The sequence below is a fragment of the Cuculus canorus genome, chromosome 10 (assembly GCF_017976375.1).
Source record: "Cuculus canorus isolate bCucCan1 chromosome 10, bCucCan1.pri, whole genome shotgun sequence".
Classification (NCBI taxonomy): Eukaryota; Metazoa; Chordata; class Aves; order Cuculiformes; family Cuculidae; genus Cuculus; species Cuculus canorus.
The window spans coordinates 14,409,616-14,433,251 of NC_071410.1; the positions used below are offsets into that span (position 1 = coordinate 14,409,616).

The window sequence follows — 23,636 nt, forward strand, 5'->3', positions numbered from 1 at the left end:
ATCACAGTATTACCTCCAAGTGCAACATCACCCAAAGCTTCTTCTTTGCCAAGTGATGGAAAAAGACTTTTAGTTAGGAAAAGAGTGAATTTTCTCTCTCTCTGGAGAACACCACAGAAAAGCTGCAGTTTATCCCAGAAAGGAAATTTGCTATGGAAGGAAATAAGTATTTCACAAGGGGACAAATTCTAACATCCCTCTTTGACAAAACTGATTACTATTTCAGAAAACTCACATTTCTTCATTAACCTGATGCTTTGGTCAGGTTTTTCTCCAGTTTCAAACCAACTTTTATATCAGAAAACTCAACCATGCATCACAGGTCTTCCTCTCTGCCCATTTGATCCTTCCCAAAGTATTTGTGAGTGGATTTCCTCTCATATTGGCAACTACACTTTCCTGAAGAACTTACTAAGTACCTCTCATTTCTATTTTCTTTACAAAGTAAGTTTCTTGGATTTCTACAGTGTCCTGTATCCCAAAAGAAGCATAATGGAAATGACATCGCTAAGTCAGATCACTTTAATGCACAGTCACGTGTACATACATATATTCAGATAATATCCTCTTTATTGACATGTGCTTCAACACAGTTGCTATGGCAGCTTAGAGGTTACAAAGCTGTCAGAGCCCTGGCAGGGTCACAGCTCCCTCGTTCCAGATGCACCTCTTTTCCTACTTAGGAAGAAAAAGAAGACTGTTCATGTATTCCAGAGAAGTCATAATGGCATATAAGGCTTATGGCAAATTGGCTCCTCCCCTGCGAGAAACTATAACCATTCACGGCCCAGGATGGGCAACTAAACAATCCACAACAGCATTTCTAATGTGATATGTACTCCATAAAGGTGAAAAGCCATCTGGTGCTCGAGTCTAGACTGCTTTGATATAACCAGAGGCCTTTTATGATCTCAAGCCATTACGAAATTATCTCAGACCAATTCCTGGAAGAGAGGTACCCACGTAAGAGAACTGGCATCAGCAAGGATATGATAAAATCAGAGATCACTCAGCCAACACTGCCCTTTACTAGCAGAAACAGTCTTTTAGGTCCATAGCTGGGCTATACCAGAAAAAAAAAAAAAAAAAGAGAATAAGAACCCAAAGCTGCCTTACAAATGTACAACTATATTGTTTAATTTTACTGTTTAAACATTTTGATTTGAAATTCTGCACTTTGTATTTCCTGTGCTTTCTCAGAGTACTTCAGCCCACAGAGTTTGTCATAAACAATACCTTTGAGAGCTTTTCATTTGAAGCCAAAGAAAGATGAAAAGTTAAATTACATATTGTTCCCTTCCCATTGGCTGCAAATTGATTTTATTTACTGAAACATGCTTGCATTGCAAAAACCACTCAGCACATACAGTAAATAAGTCAGCACATGAAAGTCTAATGTAACCTAAAGCTACCCATTGCTTTGAAATAGACTGGAGTCATAAACACCAAAATACAAATTGAACACTTATTTTTCTCAAGAGTGCCAATCAATACTCTGAAAGACAAAAAATAGCTTAGTTGGTCTTGATAAAAATTAAAAGCATATATTCTACACTGCCCCACGGTATTAAAGACAGAAAGGGTATTTAACACACCAACTATGTTTTTCCATGTCCTTTCAACTTAAAAATTGCAAGGCATAGAACAAACATTGGTATGTTATTAGCTTCAGTCTTCTGGTGAACTTCATAAGAGTAACATCAGAGCCTGAAGCAATACTACTACTGTCAGATCTCATAAGCTAAACAGGGTCAGGCCAAACAGGCACTTGAATAAGGCACCTTTGAGGATCACAGAAGTGCAGCAAGAAATAATGCTGACAATTCAGTAGTGAGCACTATTTCTTTCACAGCAGAACTGTTCATCTCAGATACTCGGCCACAAGTGCTATGCGGTATAAAGTAGCTCTGAAAGGCATCAACATTGTGCTGAGAAAACACAACCCTAATTCCCAGTTAAAGTTACTACAGTTCACTTGTTAAAAATTTCTCCAGTCACTTCAAAGGAACCAAACAGTCACTGCTTCCTATTCTCATGCTTTTCTTATGAGACAAAACATTAGTCAAGATTTGCAGTGCTTCTCTGGGAAGGTGGGAAAGCTGCATTTTTAGTGGGTAAAGCAATCTGCTCACTCATGTGTTTCTATTTTACCATTAGCAAAATGGTTTCAGGGACAGCGTTATTCTGTGTCTGCGCATCTATCTGCCTATCTATTATTAATAAAGAAGAATGAGCATCCAGCCTACATGTTCATGATGAAGGAAGTCTCTTTTATATAGGAAATGAAAATGTACAGGTTTATTTCAGTGGCTGCGCTTTACCTCAGTGTTGTGGGCAAAAAACCCACAATCCAATCATTTATACTAAATCACCTCCACTACTGAAAGCACAATACGCTTAGAGAATGTGGCTCAGCAGCTCCCAGAATAAAAGGCAATTCTTAAAACAGGAGCTCCTATCTGACATTTACAGTATATAGTAAGCGATTCAGCAAGCTACAGTTGCTGTGCACAATGACAGATCATTGGATAAATGAGCAACCGATAACAAGTGTGGAAGCCTTAGCTGTCCGCATCAATAAATTAGACAATACCGAATAATCAATGCTACAAACTGCAAACTGCTGATTTAAGGTTGAAGGAAAAAAACTGAGATGATGTTCAAGAACTTGACAGAGAACTAGGGGGCATCACAGGTCAATAAAAACTAATGCTATTTGCCATTCTAATTACTTTGCATGTTCATAAGCTAGGAAGGCAGTTTGTGAAGCTGTAAGTAAAGCACCAAGAGTACTGACACTATATATAATTCATAGGCTGCAGCATATCACTACATTTCTCATTGCCCTTAGAACTCGTACTTTCTCCAGGAAATATGGAGGTAATGCTTACTGTTTATCTTCCAAACTCATTTTTCATGAGCTCTGTATTAACAGGTCACTCTGGTGAATAGAAAAGCGATCAATCAGGATTATTTGAGGGACCAAAAATGAAGGAGCTTTTATCCTTGTAGATATATTGCATTGTCACTTCAACAGCAACACAGTTCACACAGCAACCACAAATGGGTATGTGCAGCCTTCAGATACGGTCCAGATCCTCAGCTTCCCAACTTCAATGAGGTGCTCTTGAAACCAGCAGAGTTGGGTCAATTTATCAAGACCTTACCGAGTGTCAGATGAGAGGATGTTAAAAGACAGAACATTAGCGGCTCCGTCACTTCTTCCAGGTGAACGAGCACCTGCAATGTACTGATACCTTGCTCTGGACTGAATTTTCCTGTTGACTCTTTGCAGACACAGAAGTTCCTGCAGATTTATGTTAGGTTTTTTGCATGGCTGAACAAAGAACACTCTGAAAGAGGCAGAGAAATTGCTCCATTTCCCAAACGTGGTCAACAGCAAATGGCCACATTTCTTTTTCTGGATCACACTGGGTTTGCCTGAGGTAGCTAGAAAAAATTAAAGTCACTATAGAAATTAGCAGCTATTAAGTGTGCTTTGACCAGAAACATGCTTAGCTGTTTACAGCAGCTGATGGGATGCTGCTGGCCAGACATGTAAGAAATCAGAATCTGAATTAGAGGTTTAAGATAAATACTTTACTGTAAGAAACAGAAACCTAATATTTACAAAACAAGGACCTTGATAAAAATTTCTACAAATCACATAAAATACATCAAAAGAAAACTCTAATTTTTGGCACTTCCTATATGTAGCTTTAAATAGAAATTTATTTCAGCAATGGCTTGAGAACCCAGCTGTGAAATTCATTTCCTGGTCTTTTAGTACTGTATTTGTCAGCACTTAACCCTTTTCTGTCTTGGTTTCAGTCACAAGAAGGAAGGTTTCCTTTAGAAAACCAAAATACTAGAAGATGCAATGCATCGTTTATATGAAAATGCAACACAGGAAATGTTAAGAAGAGTATATCCTACTAAGGTCTTCCAAAGTTTGAGGCTCTCAGTAAAAACTTAATCTGTGCAGGTGTTCCTCTATACTTTGCATTTAATGAAAACGTGATTCCCCGATTGTATCAAGATATTGCAAACACAAAGAAGAGATGAAGTCTTGCTATGGAAATGTGTTTGTTATAGTAGCAAGAAAATGCCACTTCAGATATGACACAAAAATTATATATTTTAACACATCAGCACTAGAGGGGAACAGGAAGGATTTTCTGTTCCCAAACAATCTGTAGTATCACTCCTAGAAGTACAGAATTTCTGCTGATTTATCTTGTTCACTTTAAGATTTCTCTTTTAAACTAAAAAAGTATCTCCTTTCCAACCTGGTGATTCTGTGATTCTGTGATACAAGCAAGCTGCTTTTCTCTTTGCGTTTTGGTACTGTAAATATCCCACCTCCCCCAACAATAGGTTTCTCTAGGTTTTATTAATTTATTCTCTTTTAGACCCAAATAGTGGTAAAATTTCTGTTAAAAAAAGAAATGTTAAAAGATGTTTTCTAGAGGAAAGAAGGCCCTGCTGCCCCTACCGCTATAAATACAGTCCATTGGCCAACAGCGTGTATTAATGCCATGAATCAAAAAAGAAATATAAGCCACTGTGAAAAATCTTTCCAGCTTATTATTCACCCTGACTGCTCGTGCTGTTTCATGAAAATCTGAAAATGCATACTTTGAGCTTAGCAGCTCTAGTCAGTTAATCACTGCATCTCACCTTACGCTACTGTTAGAGAATGACACTCGAAGCCCAATACAGGCCACAAGCAGATCTCAGGGAAGCCACCGAGCAAGATCCCTTCTCCCTGCATCCTCCTGAGGCCAAGGTGTGAGATGCACCATCAGCCAAGGAAACAAGGTGCAAACATCTATCACTCCGTGACTCTAAAAGCATTTTGCACAGCGATTTGCTGTCCGTATTATTAACTACAGGAGGGAGTTATGGCTTGCAGATAAAAATAGGTTGTTAAGTACCAAATTGGGCTCTAAAGTAGAAAGTGCCAATGTTCTCTGACTGCACTCCAGCAGCTCCCTGTGAAGTTACAGAGAGCAGAAGTTGGGCCCTCGGCTGGAAACAGTACATTTCCTGCCAAGAGTGAGCTCCAGCTAGAGCACTCGCATGGGATACGGCAGGAGACAAGCACCCTAGGCCATATGTCAAGAGTGGAGAGGGCTGCCAAGCACCGAGAATGAACTGAACATTGTTCATGGCGAGAAAAGAAGGGCTAAAGCTGCCAGGAGAGACGGGAAAGAAGAAAAGCATGTTCCTAGGTCCAACAGCTGTTGACAGCTTCAACACCACTTCAGATGCAATACAGTTCCGGTGAACCTTAAAAAGGGGAAATTTTTATGTTTGGAGATGTAGAGTTAAAAAAAGAGCTCTGCAGAAGGAGCAGCTGTTTCTGGGAAATGGGAAACAGCTCCAAATACAGCAGATTCTTCCCATCTCCATCAGCACTGCCCATGCAAGTAGGTGAGGAGGAGCAGATCCTGAAGGCCAGGCTAATTCCCACCATACAAATGTCACCACATTTAACCTTGGAGTGGTTTTCAGCCTGCTTCATTGGGAAAATTCACAGGCTTCTTTAGGCTTTCCTTGTAAGGTTTTCCAAGAGGACACGTTTGACTCATGTTTGAAAATACAAATAAATAAGATAGAGGGGAGCTAGGACCTGCCAGTCAAAATTCAGCATTGAAAATACCCTTATGCTCTAAGCAAATCCCAGAGATTAGGTGAGATGTCTAGTGCTGCCAGGAAATAGAGTCTGCATTTGGTGAAAATCTTGGCATTTCGCAAGAAATTCCCCATGATATAACTACTTAATTTTTATTAAAAGATCAATTTAAAAAAATAATAGGAACTATCAAAACATCTAATTTCAGGAATGCTGAATGATTCTAGTAATATACATTAGTTGCTCTGCGTACTATTAAAAATTATTCACCCACAAATCGAACTAAAATCTCTCAGCTCACAAAAAAGACATCGTTTGACAAAACAAAATAAGAAATACAAAATGTTGCAATATAATCTTTGATGTTAAAATTACATGAACTGAAATGGATGTTATTTCCCCACAGTGCTCTAAATGACATGTTACTGCCTTACTCGATGATAAAAATGATGGTAACAACAGCTATTTCATCCCATCCCTAAAGAAAAGGCTCTATAAAGCAATAACAGGATGGAGGGTGTCCAGCCTCCACCAGAACCCAGGGGCTCTGCACTCTCCAGGGAGTGCAATGCCAGGCAGAGATGTCAGAGTTACTTTGGGTACCAAAAGCCACATAAACACGCTAACTGACTCTGCCAGTAAAGCTCCTTCAGAGTTAACTTAGGAATTCCTACAGACCAGAGCTTTGTGCGACAGGCACGCCCTTAGTACAGTACCTCTTGCTGCAGAAAACTCTGCTGGATATGCTCAGTTCATCCACTTTTATCCCTCAGTCACCTGCTTTTTTAACCTGTGCTTTATGTTGGCCCTGCCTTTATATATATCCAATTCCTACCTACACAATGATATTCAGAGCTCAGTGATCTTTTATAGCTAATATTTTAACAAGTATTTCAGATATATCGAAGCATTTAATAAATCCATTGCAGATTACTAAACGGCTTGTGCCAAAACATAATGCCATTGGGATAGAATGAGTTGATTTCAGATTTTTAAGCAAATAATTCTTATATTTTACATTATAAAAGTAAATCTGTTATAACAGTCTGAATTCCAAAGAACACATTTGAGTTCAGTTAAAATAAGCTTTTAATTTATCACTTCTTGCTGTGGCTGTTTGAAAACTGTCAACAGCCAAAATGTTGTCAGTCAACATGTAATTTCTATGATTCTGTAGATAATACTTTACCTACTGTAACCTAATAAGGCACTTACAGGTTACTGCAAGTGTAAATTGGTACTGATCAGTACCCATTGATTTATGCCAATGTGTCACTAGACTCCACTACAAATAATATAAAATAGCATACCCAGTTTACAGAGGATTAAAAACATGCAGAAAAGTAATTACCACCAAATACTGGACTTACTTTTAGCTCATATCCTCACTTACACTGTGGTAGCTTGTCTCTGTATGTCCCTGGCACTGCTGGAGAGTATGACTAATTGTTTGGATTTAAAATCCAATTCGCCTCCTTGGCTTAACAATAGCAAATCACCATCAATTGCTTGTGCTAAGAATGGGGCCACAAACACAAAACCAAAATCTAGCAACAGCAGCAGGTGTAATTTGAAAAGTGAGCAATGTAATAAGATTTGAAAGAATTTAATTGAAAAACTATGAGCAAAGAGTGAATTCAGGCAGAATCATTCAATTCCTGTAGCCATGTGGAATAATTTGTCATTTACAACGGTCAAAACAAATATTGCTGCATAAATGACTTTTAGGAACAGCCAGGCATTTTAGCAGCCTGTGAAGAATATGACAAAGTAGAGGTTGAAGGAAACTTGAAGGACAGGGCTCTTGGACAGAGTGGTCCAGTAATTCCCACATGTCACTCCAATCCATCACCAGTAGTTTATGAAGTTGGTCAGATGGCCACCTTCTGCCATTATCTGCAAAATAATTCACCAGTACAAACTCACAAATCATCTCTTTTCACAGGGAGCAGGAAAGAACAAGGCAACCTCTACTACTAGCATAGCTGTCCATGGAAAAGCACATCCCTGCAAGCCAGCCCCACCTGCCCAGGGACACCTGGGCCATCCTATGGGAGCAGGACTTGCTCCTTTCTCAGAGGCGTCACCCTTTCCCCCAACCTCCGATGTACGTCTGCTTGGATCTGCTTCTAAGCCAGTCTCCTTACAGCCCAGTGCCCCAAAACCAAGAGAGCTGAAGCAGCAGGTAAACATCGCAGCTATTTTTCTCAATTGCACTTTTTCATGCCAAAAGCGATTGAAACATCGCTATGTATCAGAGAGAGTGAACTGGCTGATAGGGCTGGGAAAAGCAGAATTCCTAAATTGCCTTTCAAAAACAGCATCACATTTTATGTTTGCGTTTTTCTTTTTAGCTGAATAGTACCATTTTTCTTCAATAAACACTGCCTTTTAATACTAATTAAAATTCTTATGATTTCTGATATTCTTGAATATCTGTGAATTTATTAAAAACAGATTTTGATATTTTTCATTATCTGTAACTTTATATTAGTAGGTTCATTTTTTTTTCTCTGTGTCCACTCTATTTTATTATCTAATTAAAAAACAAGTTTCTGTTACATTTTTGGTCTTTAGAATCTTGGATGACAGTTGGTAATCTTGTGGACTTGTTTGTCCATAACCAAACTACCAAGAAACAAAGTGAAAACACGTGTATATATACATATTTTTTATTTTACATAGAGCGAAGGGTTACATGTTACTTGCTAAGAGATAACACTGTTGTGTTTCTTCAGCAAAAAACGCTGACAAGGCTTGTTTCACATCTGTCTGCATAATACAACAAACCCATGAAGAACTAGTGATGAAAAAGCGTTTTGTTGACAATCTATTATTGTTAAATGCACCCAAACACCAAGATTGAGGCACTGCTCATTAGTGCTATATTGTAGCTCAGAATTTGGTCCCTATAAATACTTTGCATCAAAATATTTTTCAAATATATTCTAGGCTGCAAGCTTTTTCCTTACACCACCACAGAGTGAGCCTCTGAAGCCTCTTATCATCTTAGTCACACCTGCCTGTATATAACCATCAACGCCATACGACAATGCCGCCCTGTACAGCCTTCCACGTGCAGTCCATCTGCCTCTTTCTACAAATGCCACTTACCTATTCGTTCTGTGCTCTGCTCACCTACTGATACTACTCAGAGCTCTTTGTCTTTCTCACTGACGACTTTTAGTTTCCAACTATGACTCCAGAAATTTTTTCTTACAAGTTATCTCATAGTAGTTAATATCATGAGTTAGTCACAGGGAGGAGAAAGGGAGCAGGAACTCCGCTTCTACTTCTAACTGAGCCACTGAGATTTTTCGTCTGGGTCTGCAAAAGTGAGGAGGCGCGACTGGATCTCCGGAAAGCAGTGCCTGCGGACCAGCACATGCTGTCCTTGCATGTCCTTTCAACAGCCACAGCCGCTCAGGGAACCGGCCCAATACTCTGGCGCAGGAAGTTAAAGCACCTTCTAATAACTCTAATGACTTCACCAGAAGTTTGCTTAAATAATCACTGGATAACTAGCTAATAAGAGCAGGGCTTTGCCTCTCATTTAAAGTCTCACCTAGCAGACTCTACTTGATACAAATGCTTAAGCATCACTAATGCAAATACCAAATACACAGTCATTCTTCATTTAGTTCCCTACTGCTCTCTTGCCTGCAGTTAACTTTGATCAGGCTGCCTTGTGGGACCACATCTTCAGTAATAATGCTGCATTAGTCTTGGATATCATTAACACTTCAGATCACCTCTTCCAGCAGCAAGTTAAAAATGGGACTTCTGGCTTCTGTACCTTCAGATTTTCCTGAGATTTTCCATCATCCCAACTTCTGTGACATCAGCACTTCATTTATTCTGATTTCCAGTTTCACTGTTAACATGCCTATAACACATCTAGCTACAAGTATGTTATTTCATATTGACACTTCCATGACCACCACAATCCCCCAAAAGAACTAAAAAACTCGTGTACCACTTCTGATGTAAGTTTAAAAAAAGGAAAGATCCTTGCCTTAAAATCAAGATAAAAAGTAAATAATTTAATCGACTTAATGGGTATGTCAAGTACTGTCTACTTTAGCAGATGCCTGAAAGACTACAGCAAATCTAACCGAGCCACCTCTCTCTCCATAGCAGTGCAGCTCCCCTTGCTCAACGGAGATGTGGAGCTGCCTGTTTCACTTTCAAAATAACTGTTTACTCTAATAACTATTTCAGGTTACCATGGCTGCTAGCAGCAACCATCAGGGTCATGCTGTTCAAAATCTGTTTTGTTAGAGGAACTCAGGCACTTGCCAATTCAGCCGTGTTAATAAGAAACAGCATCAGAAGGTTCCCGCAAAAGTAGGCAAGATCCTGATATATCTATGTTTCAAGGAGAGGCTGAGAAAGCTGGGGAGGGTTGGTCTGGAGAAAAGAAGGGTGGTGGGCATCTTATCCATGTGCATAAATATCTGGTGGAAAGGTGTAAAGAAGACGAATCCAGACTGTTCTCAGCGGTGCCCAGTGAAAGAATAAGAGGCAATAGACACACAAACTGAAATAAAAGAAATCCTGTTTCAACATAAGAAAGATCTTTTTCACTATGAGGGTGGTTGAACAGCGTGACAGCCTGCCTGGCCCAGAGATGTTGTGGAGTCTATGTTCTCAGAGATAATAAAAACCTGACTGGGCACAGCCCTGGGCAGCCTGCTGTAGCTAATTCTGCTTGACCTGGACGTTGGACAGGATATCATACCCAGAGGTGCCTCCAACCTAGATCTGCACCACCCCAGGTAAAGCAAAGTCTCAGGATGTGTGTTAACAACTACACCAGCATGTAGTTTTCTTTGTGCCCCCCATGAGACATATTTTCAACAAAGTCCCTGAGTATGTCATATACCTGCTCCCAGCCTGTGATCTGGTCTGCCCCAGGACCCTCCACCCAACGTGGCCAGCCACACAACAATTCTCTGCTGTGTTTCTCATCGACCTCTCCCTTATAAAGATGTTAACCCACATGCATATAAAATTCACAAACTGAAACAAAACAGGAACAGAAGAAAGAAACTTAGTGATTCACCAACCTATAAGATAACATGTTTGCATGGTTCTATGTATTATATTCATAGTACTAATCCAGCAAACCAGAAATCAGCAAACATGTAATATCAGGTATGTCTCCCAAACACTTATATCTGGAAAAGGTATTTACTAACATATGTGCTTTTACAAATAAAGTGATATTTAATTTAACATGAATTTCACACCAAATTATAAGGGAACAATCTCCTAGTTCTCAAGCATTTGCAAAAAGGAGAACACTGGCATATTCCATATTTATATTTTTAATAATTCAGGTCATAAACATTTTAATAAAGCCACTAACTGTAATATGTAGTATAATTAGTTTAGGACAAATTTATTAAATTGTGATAGATGAATATACCACACTCTTCAAATAATGAAGCGAACACATGAGTTCTAGCGAGGTCGTGATGAGGGGGAAACCATAGAGTCCCTGCTGTCTCAAGAATATCCATTGTGGGAAACTGAATTACATGCATCTCATTTTCACTTTGTCAAACTTAGTTCATATTCTGGTTGAAGACCAGCATGCTATCTAGAACAGCAACTAGCCACAAGGCAGGCATTATATCTTCATTTGACAGGTCTGGAGTCAGGTGGGTCAAATCAATACTTTAGAGACCTGTCTATGGTCAAAAATGGACAATAAAGAATCACACAATATATGAACCTGGCACACAGGGCAAAGAATTCCCTTTAAATGAGGAAAAAGGGAAAGAAAAGACAAATGGATTTCACTCAAAACAAAGAGAAGAATTGTATTTCAAGAACATATTAGAAATATCATATGGACTAATTCAGTTTGATATAACAAAGTAGAAGTATACTTATAGCTTTGAGTAGGACCCCAGTTTAATCAATACGTCGAAACATAGACAGGAAAATATCTAACCATTTGCTTATATGGTTTTCCGTGAAAGGCTGAAAAATCCTCAACCTTTTCAAGATACTTGCAAAGTTGCACAGATACTCAAGGCAAAATAATAATCACAAACGTCATACTACACAGTGGAATGGAAAGAGATCAGGAATATATTGGTAGGTAATACTTTTTTACCTTTATTTCTGGTACCTCACAAAAAGAGACAGAAGAATACTGTTATTAGTAGATTACTACATGGACTCAGAAACATAAAATGTATGACTTCTGAGCAGGAGGTAACTTTCCCAGTGACAGCCCAATGTTCCCATCTTCATTCTTGGCCACAAACTTCACTAAAGACAAACCCCAGACTACAGAGGTTGATCATCATAAATTAAACCAAAGTTTAAAAAGATGAAGAGTCACTCAAAAAAAAAAAACCCATAAAGACTCAAGATGTCTCTTTTGGCTGTGTTCTATACTAGGACATACCTCACCAAAAGCCTGTTTTACAGCTTCAGTCAATCTTTCCTCTGTTTAGCACTGAAGACAAAATGGAATCTGAATTACTTCCAGTGTATAAGGAGGACTTGGGTCTGCTCTACCTTTTGCATTTCCAGATTTTGTACAGAGCAAAAGGTAGAAGTAGTTTTCTGTGGAATTTTACAAGATCCTGATAAGATCTTTATAAGATCCATTTCTTCCTAGTTCAGGACTGCTTGACTGTTTCGATTTGGTTTGGACTTACTTTTATCAAATAGACTCACTGACATGTGAAAACCACTTTTTCTTATTATTTCAAAGCTTTATTTTTAATATTGGCATAGAACAAAGATTCTTACCAGTAACCTTCAATTCCACTGTTCTTCGTATAAGTTTGCCTTCAAACTTCAGTTCACACGTATAATTTCCTCCATCTTCCTCCTGGACATCTTGTATTAAGAGAGTATTTCCCTTCTGAATTACAACACTTCTCCACATTTTTGGCTTACATTCCTGCAGAAAAAAAAAAAATCCATCACCAAAATTATCCAGCTTGTGTGACGTAAGGTTGTGCTGCCTGATCGGATTTTCAGTATTATACATAAGTAAACAATTGCAATATTTTGCAATTCAAATTCAGATATAATTTCAGAAAGCACAGACATACGAAACTGGAATGCATTTGATGATAAAAATCAAACACAAATGTTTTTAATGTTCAGTAATTCCTACTGTATCATATGGGCTGTGTTTAATATATGGTGCCCAGAAGGAATGGTTATCTATCTTCTCTTTTTCGTGATGAACAACTCTAAGACCTCTGCTTTAGGATGGACCGTTAAAATACATCTCTGTTTGAAGGGAGTAAGGGCAACATCTGTTAAGGATTAGTCTGAAGGCAGACTTTACAGATAGTCTCAGGCTATAACCATTTACCAACAGAAGAAAACACGTAGAACAACAGCAGCTTTGTGAGCAACAGAATTCAGGAAACCTGGTTTCACTATGGTTTTGTTTCTCACCACTGGCTTCTCTGGCACACGATGAGCTCCAATTCAGCCTTTCCCATCACTGGGCTCTTTGTAGCACCACTCCCGTGTGTGTCCTGTGATGGAGTACATGGTACTGATGGCCTGCAACTCTCACTGACTTTGCCAGGCAGACCTTAGATTTTGTTTGGCAGATCTTGGTTCATCACAATAAATTGTGCTCCTACCGGAACAGTATTTGAGTCCTTCCATGTGATACAGTGCAAGAAGAAGCTCTCACCTACCTAACATACTCTTCCAACCCAATCAGTCACCTTCCACCCTAACAGTACTCATGATTGAATACCACTTGAAGTGCTCTGCGCTAAAAGCATAGGCACAATCTCATTACCTCTTTAACACGGTACCACAATACATTAGATGTATTGTCTCTCAATAACTTTAACATCAAGCCTGTTCTGCCTGCAAATAAAATCATGCTTTTCGCAGTTCTCTACAACACTCAGTAGTCCAAACAGTTCTGGAGGCTCTGGCTAATTCCGTACCCAGTGCACACAAAGCATCAGAGTACTTTTGATGCCCCTCTCTCAAGGTGGCAACATGGAATAAGCCCTCATACTGCAGCTAACAGTCTCGCATCGTTTACGTCAGGCTCAGCAGCTTCAGAGATTCCTGTAAACAGCCCAGACCTATGCCCCATTTTCTACTCGTCTGCAACAGCAGTGTCAGAAATACAGCAAACAAAACAGAACAAAGCTTTCTCTTAAGAAAACAACCAAACAAGAAAACACCTTGACATGCAAATATATCATATGACAGCAAGAGACCAGAATGACACAAATATAATTTTTTTATGGGACTCCATACACACTGCAAATCCACAACGTCAGACTCCAAATTAAAGGATAATAATAAAAAACTAAAAAGACAGGACTGTAAGATGGAAAATGCCATTGCATTCTTTCTGATTTGCACTCAACTTTTTGTTCTATTTAAAGGTACATCGATCACCTACTTGGAGTAACTAAATCTGAACACTGGGCAAAGAATATTCAGTTTTATTCAATTCTAATTTAGAAGGAACACAATTCCCAAAATACACAAAGTAAGCCTATATCACACATGCACCCTTTCAGTGCAACACTGAAAGACCCCATCATATGTTACCAGTTTTACATTCCCTATTTTATTTTAAAAAGTATGGCAGCAAAGAGATTGAAGATAAGTATTCATACACTTTTTATTTTTACATACCACATGTTTGTAATAAGGAGGGTGACACCTTTACAACTACAGAGATTATGTCTGTTCTTTTGTGGTTTTACAGAAAGGAGCTGTTCTGTTGGAATTGCACCACAAATTTCCGAATTGTTTCTTTTTGTATCTGCTTAAAACACTTCATATTAAAAATTATTTATAAGCCTTTCTTTCCCAAACTTTAGCAAATTAATCTTTCTTCAACTGACTATGCAGGCTTTCTAAGCATATATTGAAAGTGCCTGCTTTATTCTGCCTGGTTTTCACAGACTAATCCAATACACAGAACTAAAAGCAAAAAAGGAGAGAAGCCGGAAAACTACAACAATTTCTATTTTAAGGAACAAAAATGTCCAAGAAACAAATCAAATTTAAAAAATCTAACTAGTTTTCACACTATGAAAACAATCTAGATTTTACAATCAGAGATCTGCTAATTTCTCTAAGAGGTAAGTGCTCAATTGTATAACTGTTACTCATGTAATCAATTAATTGCTCTTTTCTGGTTTTGCACTACGTTTAACTGCTAGAAAATCTGAAAGTTTCTTTTTCTAGCCTACTTATTCTTCCTAGAAATCGTTAATGTTTTCTTTCTTTTTTTTTTTTTTTTACCCAATAATTAACTTGTGCTCTGTTATGCTTCTTTTTCTCTTCCTTGAAATTTAAGTGGCAGCACCTCAACAACTTTTTTGGGTTTTTTTTAATAGGGTAGCTATTTTTTTAATAGGGTAGCTGTTCTTCACCTGACATTTTGATTTTTTCACAACCCTAACTTCAACCCAGTAGTAGAAAAGAGATGGTGTAAATGGATTAAGAATCTGCATTCTAGATGTAATATAGATTTTTTTCTCTGCCAGCTGATTTTTCATGAAACTGCCTTTATTGTTAAATCCCATTCATTCAATCATGCCTTGACACACATGTTTACCTAAAAAAATAATTCTTACACTTCTTGTCAAAGTAGTTCTAAGAGGCATAACAGTGGGGTGTGTATACCAACAGGATTACTTGTGGAAATCTTTAAAAATAAATATTTCATGCCATGTAATTCTAGCCAGAAGTGAAGTTCATACGACTGTTAAAACAAATCCTCATAGCAAATGTTTCATTACTTATCGGGTGTGCATGTGGAAATCTATTTAGGCATAATTATTTTAAGAGCATGTTTAAATTACAGTTAACTCCCTGTAAATTGATGTAATTGTTGGCTCAGATTCATTAATCCCTCCACATTGAGAGGCCTTCTGGAAGGCAGGTCGAGTCCTGCATGTAATGGGCTTACACTATTACTGTCCTGTCTGACGGCATTTCATTAGTCACAACTTCAAATTCCCTGACTACCAGAAAACTGGCAGGTTCTCATGAATACAAGGATTTCTGTTTTCAGTCAAAGGTATAAAGAAGAAATCTTGAGGCCTTCCTTGTATTTATTTATCTACTTTTTCTATTTTGGACAACTTATGCTCTTTCCCTAGATGAAAATCTTCTCTAAATATTTCAGCATAAGGAAAAGGAATTATCTCACAGTGCCTCTGGAGCAGATTTACACAAGAAGATGGTTGATTTCACCTTCATGTTCATGTCAAACTCAATCACAAAGGTAGAGGGGAAAAACTTGAGGATCCAGTGTGCTGACTGGGAAGAGACGCTTTCTTCAGAAAGGGAGGGTCAGATCCTAGAGTAGAGTATCACTTTACATTATTCTTTGGGAGAAGAAACCTGCTTTTTGTTACACACATTGCCTCACAAAGCATAATCTCAAGACTGCCGTTTGTAGAGGTTAACCCAATACTCACCATATTATTTTGAAATCCAAGTAATTGTATGTTTTCTAGAAACTGGACTTCTGCTCTTTTGAATAGGCACACTTCTATTAACAGTTACTACCGTAATCCCCTCTAGAATATTTTTTCAAAACCCTGTTTCGGGAACCAGTTTCAAGGGATAACCTGACATATATACCTTCTGCCTAACATTAATATTGACATTTCACATTACTGAGCTTCCTGGCTCAGGTTCAGAGAACATAGGCGTCATCTAAGAACTGAACTGATAGCACCTAACTGTTAATTACAGATAAGGAGGTATATGCAGTAGATTATTCCACTAATGTCTCTTTGCATTATCAAGCCAGACTGAAGGCTGTCAAATTCCATTGTCTCATCGTTATCATCCAGCCATATCAATTCTGTTCAATTTCACCACGGTGATGACTCGTCTGTCAGCTGTCACACTCCAGCCTGGTGTCACACAACTGCGTGTGCATCCCAGATAACACATGGGGGTACATGGAACAAAGACCCATTCTCTTTCTCGGTCAGCACAAAACATCATTGATGTGAGGCTGTACATGCATCTTCCTTAGACGGATTTCTGCTCCACGACAGCTGAAGATTATTCCTGCCCGACTGGTATTGCAGTGTGCTCTTGTGATCTGGTATTCAGTAATACCTGGGTATACAGGGCAAGAAACAGCTTCTCTCTGATACCCCCTTTTCTCCAAGATTTCAGACTTAAAATACATGTATTCAGTTTTATAAGAACAGCACTGAAGATATCTACCCAAATTGCTGAGAGAAACAGCTTCAACGCCTGAAAGAAAAATTTTGTTTATACTAACAGTGGGTTATGGCACACGTGTTGTTACTATAACATGTGAGATTTCTGCAAAAAATAGAAGCAGATGACAACTTTTATAATTGCTCTTTTCTGATCCAGCCTGCTAAGGAAGGAAAAAAATCTGCAGCTCTGCACATATTTCACACAAAATAACTATCTTTAAAGAATGTTATTAAAGTTGGCAAATCAAGCACTCTCTAAATTTAGGATTCACTACCTGAACCAAGCTTGTCCTAAACTCATTCTGTCTTTATCCCTACAACCCAAACTCTATTTTCCACGGACCTCACTGAGCTCTTTCTCTTGCCCAACTATTTCTTGTTCTCTCTGACTCTCAACTCTCTATTCATGTCCATTGTTTCTTGCAGCAACTCATACACAAGGACTTTTCAAATATCAGACTTTGGTCCAAGTCCAGACAATGTGTTTAATTTGACAGACCTTGCTATGGTCTTGGTACCTGATGTCTGCCTGTCAACCCATTTTCCTGTTTTATGGGGAGCTACAGAAAAAAATCACCAATCCATCTGCTGCTGAAAGTGGTGTGCGATATTTGACAAGCCTCGGAGAAGGTACAGCCAGCTGAGTTACCTGCCAAGTAGTAAAAGCATCTAACAGACCTCAGTTAAAATTAAGAGACCTCAGTAAGATTACTCAATGAACCTCAGCGCAGAAGTAAATGTAAAATTACCGAGCAGATTTTGGTAAAAATTAACAAGCCTTGGTGAAATTACTCAACAGACCTCATAAAAATGACCTGGGTAGCACTACTGAAGCCGGTTGTGCTGACACACCTTTGGCTCCATTGTAGGTTGCCTCCCTTTGTATCTACTACAGTATCAGGTAAGGAGACATCCCACCAAGTTGGAAACAGGTACAGAGGCACAGCGGTTTGGGAACACGGTAGTGCTGTTAGAAAAATCATGTGCCCTCCTGCACACAACATCCTCATTGATGCTGATTTCCATTGGACAATGACTATTCCAGTTAGTTTTGCCTGTGCTTCAGTATTACTTCTGTAATACTAAGGGAGTATCCTCCAGAGGAGTCACAAAACACTGCAGGCTCAGAAAAGGCCATCTCTATGCCACAGATAGTGGAAGTTTTGTGTAGTTTCAGCACAATAGCAATACACAGCAATAGTTACCTTGTACCACACCACATCTGGCTCTTGACCGGCCGTTTCGTAATCCTCAATATCAGGACAGGAAATTGTCTTCCTCTTAGTGACTTCTGATTTTTCCAGATATCTGATCTTGCTGTTGTAGCAAAGCCCAGATTCATTCTCAGCTACCGTCAAGGACATGGACACCTTCATACAATACGTTGAGTTTCTGCAGGGGCAGAAAGATTCTTTCATTTATCCTTCATTCTTTTTACCATGTTTGTTTCAGCACAGTAAGTTTCTTAGTTAAGCTCCCATCTTCACAAATGCTGCAGCCGTTCAAATAGTGACTATCATGCTATACATTTTCAGCACAGAGGAATTATTAGAAAACATAAAGGCTCATTTCTGATTTATTATGAAGAAGCCTGGAGAAATTTTGTTGACAAGTGATCTAACCCAGCACAGCAGGCTTTGCAGCTTGAAAGTCTAAGACCTCACGAACCTGTTGGCATCTCAAATGTTGGTCAGGATACACTGTCCCATTTCCTCTGTGTGTCACACACACTCCTCCTTCTCTCCCACCTTCAGAGATTTCACTCCATTACACAGTGCTACACATTTGAGAAGAAAGGTTGCGTACTGGATGTTCAAGCACATCGTGCAGAAGAATTCCTCCCCCCAAAGGAACTGCGATATGAAGTCATACAGCATGTGATATCGTGGTGGGTCAACCTGGACTGGCTGACAGCCACCCATCCAGCCGCTCTCTCACTCCACCTCAACAAGATCGGAATGACAAAATAAGATTTAAAAGCACATGGGTTAACCTAAAGGCAAGGACATCACTTAGCAACTACCGTCAGGCAAAACAGATTCTACTTGGAAAAAAATATTTCAATAAATTGCAAATTAAAATAGATTTGGATGGTGAGAAAGACAAAGAAATGTAAACAACATTCCCCTCACTTCCATTTTTTACTCCTTTAACTCCCTCCCCAGGTATTGCGGGCTGGGCAACGAGGGGTTGTGTCTTTCCATAACGGCTCCTTTCTGCCACTCCTTCCTCCTCATATTCCCCTGCTGCACCATGGGCCCTCCACAGCTGCAAAGGAGTCTCTGCCAGGACCTGGAGCCTCTCCTCCCCATCACTACCTGGCAGCTTTTTGCCCTTCCTGAGGGGCTTGGCCATGCCCGGTGGTGGAGCTTCTGGAACAAGCCATGTGTGGCCAGGGGCAGCCCCTCAGCCCTCCTCAGGGGAGAGCCTGTGGCCCCACAGCCAGCGCCTGCCCATGGGCACCAGTGCATATAGGCAAGACATCAGGCTGGGATGCATTTATACGGATGCATTTGTGCCTCAAAGTCTTGACAAACCTAATCCCTCAGCACTTCAAACCATCGCCTGCTCTATCACCAAAGAAGTCCGCGAGATCACGAGCTACACCTAGTTCTTTTCAGTATTGGGGGAGAATAAACACAACCAGCCCAGCTTCTGTGCCTCATAATCATGAAAACAGCACTAAATTAAATTCCTTCAGACGTGCATCTTTAACAGAGCTATCAGAAATATAATAAAAAACAAACAAACTGGTGTTCATCGTGGTAATACTGTGACACATTTGCATTTTGCAGAGGATCGTTGCAACCCAGACTGTCAGCTTACACCCTTCATTAGGTGCGATGGCAAACAGAGTCCTTTAAATGCAAACTACAAAGTACAAGCGACAACATAATGAGGCTCTTCCTCCTATCATGCATCATTTTGTCATTTTAATTGACTGCACCACAACCAAAAAAGTCTGGAGTCAAGCTGACATGCTGGGTGGTTCTTCTCATCAACAGGAGTTGTAGAGAGCTCTCGCAGGGGACATTTCCACATCGTCACTGCCCCTTCTATGGCAGCTCTGGTTTAGCCGAGGCAAGAGGGTGGCATGGCAGACCAAAACCGCCCTGTGCACTTGAAAGTGATCCATTAGTCAAACCCTGATAGCAACGACACTGGCTGCTTACACCCTCCAGTTAGAGTCATGACAATGCTTTTAATGTAAAAAACAATAAATTATCTAACATGCAACAAATCTTTTCTTATGCAATGTTTCAACAACATATCATCTTGTCAAGTGACCCTGTAGTTACAAAGATAATATAAAGGTCCATAGGGACACTTCATCGGGGCACTAAGCTTCATGCTAAACAAGCACTGACAAAACATTGTGCAAATGGCTTTTTGTTGAAGGTGTGCCATGAGCTGGTATTTGCAGAAAGAGGTATTTGGAAGGCAAAGCATCAGGCAATCTTCAGGAACCTCCTGTTTTCAGCAATGTTAGCGTTACGTATTCAGCAGAACCACAGACTCCCCCCTTCCTACTCCCTTCTTTTCAAAACACCACCTGTACTTTTCTGTAGTAAAATTGGTGGATATTTTCTCTCTTCTTCACCGCAAAGCGGAAAGGCTCACTTTGCCTTTCAGTGATGTATTTCAGTTGAGAGGCTATAAAAAAAGTCTCATCCCCACAAACTGCACAAAATGTGTTATTTTACCTGAAACAAAAGTTCTCTGGACTGGAAGAAATGCGTCACTTTGGGTGGTCTTTTCAGAAATACTTATGTGATTTATAAGTACCTGCTTTTGAAAAGGGTCACCTTTTTTGTAGAGAGAAAACAAAACATATTTGGAAAGTTTCAACATTCCTTAATACAGTACTGAAATTCCACAAAATATGGATACAAGCACTCAGTATAATCAATAGCAATTAATCAGTAATGATTATTTAACTTTCCTGAATGACTATAACTACTAATGAGTGCAAATAAGGAGAACTACTATGTGTAAATAAGGTCACGTGCGCTCAGAAATAATGACACAGGCTATTCCAGAATAATGACTTTGAATAGCTGTCCATTACTTGGTGTTATTTAATAGTGCTGTATTTTCTGCTAACAATCTTGCATTATTTAGACTGCAGTTTGAACAGTGCTGGAGGCTACTTCTATTTAAAATGCTTCATGGAACCACGACCTAAAAATGTAGTATTCCTTTCATTATTTACAATTAGAATTGAACAGAATTGAGAAAACTAAGTGCCTGGTGAGCACTATCCCTTTTGTCCACACTCCATGACCAAGACAATAAATCTATTCAGGGTGATGATGAAGAAAGCTCTCACTAAGTCAACAGCAATAGACTTGAAAGCTTTGTGAAGGCTTCTTCACCAGCCGCTCACATTAGTGCTGCTGCTGGTAATTCAGGAAAGGGCAACTTCTGCAGGAATTCAAGTGAATGAAGCAGCAGCCTTCCTTTAATCTAGTTAGGTCGGGAAAACCGTTCTATTTCAGTCACGTGCAAAAGGAAACAGCAGTTTGATCGGTCTCACTGGTCTTCTCAGTTTTGAGGCAGAAGTCTGGGAGCCAGAGTTTGTAGAAGACATGAGCTATTCCTCCCTGTGCTAGGGAAGCTGCTCCCTAGGATGGTATGGATTTCATCATTCAGTCCTCTGAGCAGGTGATAAGTCTGTGCTGACTTCTGGGAGACTCATGCCTACTGTTTTTCTGTCAGTTCAGATGCTACGAGACAGTTTCCTAAAAAGATACTTTCCACTTGCTTTCACCAGAAGATTGCTATGGAATTGACTGAGTTCATTCTATGAAGGAATTAGTAGATGAACATGTTAGCTTTCCTACACAGAAAAAACCTTGTAATTTGAACTGTAATTTGCAGAAAAAACGTGCATTTGCTTTCATTGGCACATGGGAATGTGCTGTCTCCCCTCCCTTGTGGGGCCTGGAGAATGAAGAAGCTCTCTAGGAGGTCACAGCCTGAGGGAGAACTCAGGAAGGGGATCACAAAGCAGTCAATGGTCACTACGGCGTTGTTTTTAGCACCTGGTGAACAGGCAGGAATATTATGGTGTTGGTCATCATACAGGTCACTGCGATCATCAGAAGAGGTCCCTCAGAAAGCCCACAAAGCTGCTGTACTAGGAGGAATTCAGTTCTTTCTTTCCAACTGTTTTCAAGACCCGTGTGTCCACAAGGGCTCTGCTTGCCTAGCTACATTTAAGTTGTTTCCGGTAAAGGTCTTTTTAATTGTTTTTTTTTTTGAGGTATAGAGACTGAATAGCATGAATCCTGCATTCACTGCACTTCTTCTTTTTAAACGCTAAACAGATGCCCTATGAATTATAAAAAGGAGGATCCACTTTTGTTTTCAGTACAAGATCATGGAGCTTAGTGGGGGAGGTCAATGCTCCCAGCAGTTTGCAGACTGGCAACACAGATTATGTGACCATATTTAATGAGGAAAGCTGGAACACAACAACAGATAATAACAGCAATGCTGGTAACTTGGATTTTACTGTAAGAATGGGTGGCTGAAAGAATAAAAAGGAAGCTTTGTCCAGGCAGGTGAGGAAGACGCTGGAGGCCTTGCAGTGGTGATCTCAGTGCTATGAGGCCAGGTAAGAAGTTCTATATAAGTAGAGAATATTGGAACCTATATCAACCTGGCAGACTACACACAGCCCACTTTCAACATGTAAAGGAAATAAACACATGAGCCTCAAAGTGGGTCTTTTAACAATTTGTCTTTTCTGAAAGGTTTCAAGCCCGTTCATTTTCCAGGGGAGTAGTTTTCCAATATACTCCATTTCTAGAGGAGGTAGCAGTGGTCACATGGGGAACAGGAAGACATAAGAAAAGAATCACTTCATAGTACAAAGAAAAAAAAATGTGTCTTATGTTTTCATACTGAAACTAAGATTTGTAATTCCCTGTTTGAAGGGAGTAGTTATAAACCGGGCCTTCTCTCTCAACTGGAAATGTACAGAATGGTTTAGCTTTGCCAGCATTCACAAAGTGGTTTCCCTTGTTCTGGTGGCCAAGCACTGTAATCCCCAGGCCACTTGGAACTGGCTTTAAACCACAAACTGAAGCCAGCCTAGAATCCAATAGAAAACCACAAAGAAAACCAAGGGAGCTTAACAGGTTGCAAAACAATAGCAAACTTGTGAGTTTGGCTTGAATCTGAAGCAAGGACAAGAGAGAAAAAGAAACAATATAAAGAAAGGGTAAGAAAAACATTTGAAATTAAAGTGCCAATCCCTAAATTATTTTTCATCTTTTTTTGGATTCAAGACAATTCATCAGGCCTAAGGCCAAACTGAAATTAGAGGGAATATTAACAACTTCGGGAAAAACATTTTTGGCATCTGTGTTTCTGCTAAGTGAGAGTGGTTTGCTAAAAGAGTCAAATAAAACAATTCTATCTCTACTACGCATGGAACCATTCTCCCCTCATTTATCAGTTTTCTTACAAAGAAGAAGGAGGCAGAAAAGTGGTTGAGCATTTTATATCTACTAGATTGATTAATGAATAAATAAATAATTTTTAATTGCATATTTATACAAGAGGATTTGCAATTTTTTTTTCCTTGCAGGTCCATTTTTTAGTAAGTGTTTGCGTTTTTATTACATTTTAACCCTTTCGTCTTAGTAAGACTATGGTTGTGGATCCAAAAGCTAGGAAGTGCATTTATGAAAGCAGCACTCAAGGAAAAGCACAGCTCAGACTTAGATCTCTCCCAATGTACCTAAACACTCCAGCTGTTCTAATGA

At 39.4% G+C, this 23,636-nt stretch overlaps 1 protein-coding gene across 33 annotated transcripts in view; it reads right to left on the reverse strand.

The window, feature by feature from the left end:
* Nucleotides 1-23,636, reverse strand: part of IL1RAPL2 (interleukin 1 receptor accessory protein like 2) — a 408,898-nt gene that overhangs the window by 148,993 nt on the left and 236,269 nt on the right. For all 33 annotated transcript variants that reach the window (XM_054075341.1, XM_054075340.1, XM_054075342.1 and 30 more), the window contains 2 exons: nt 18,066-18,252; nt 12,413-12,566 (listed from right to left, as the gene is read on the reverse strand). In XM_054075341.1, the coding sequence (XP_053931316.1) occupies nt 12,413-12,566; nt 18,066-18,236 (325 nt within the window). In that variant the 5' untranslated portion in view covers nt 18,237-18,252. The remainder of the gene's footprint in view (nt 1-12,412; nt 12,567-18,065; nt 18,253-23,636) is intronic.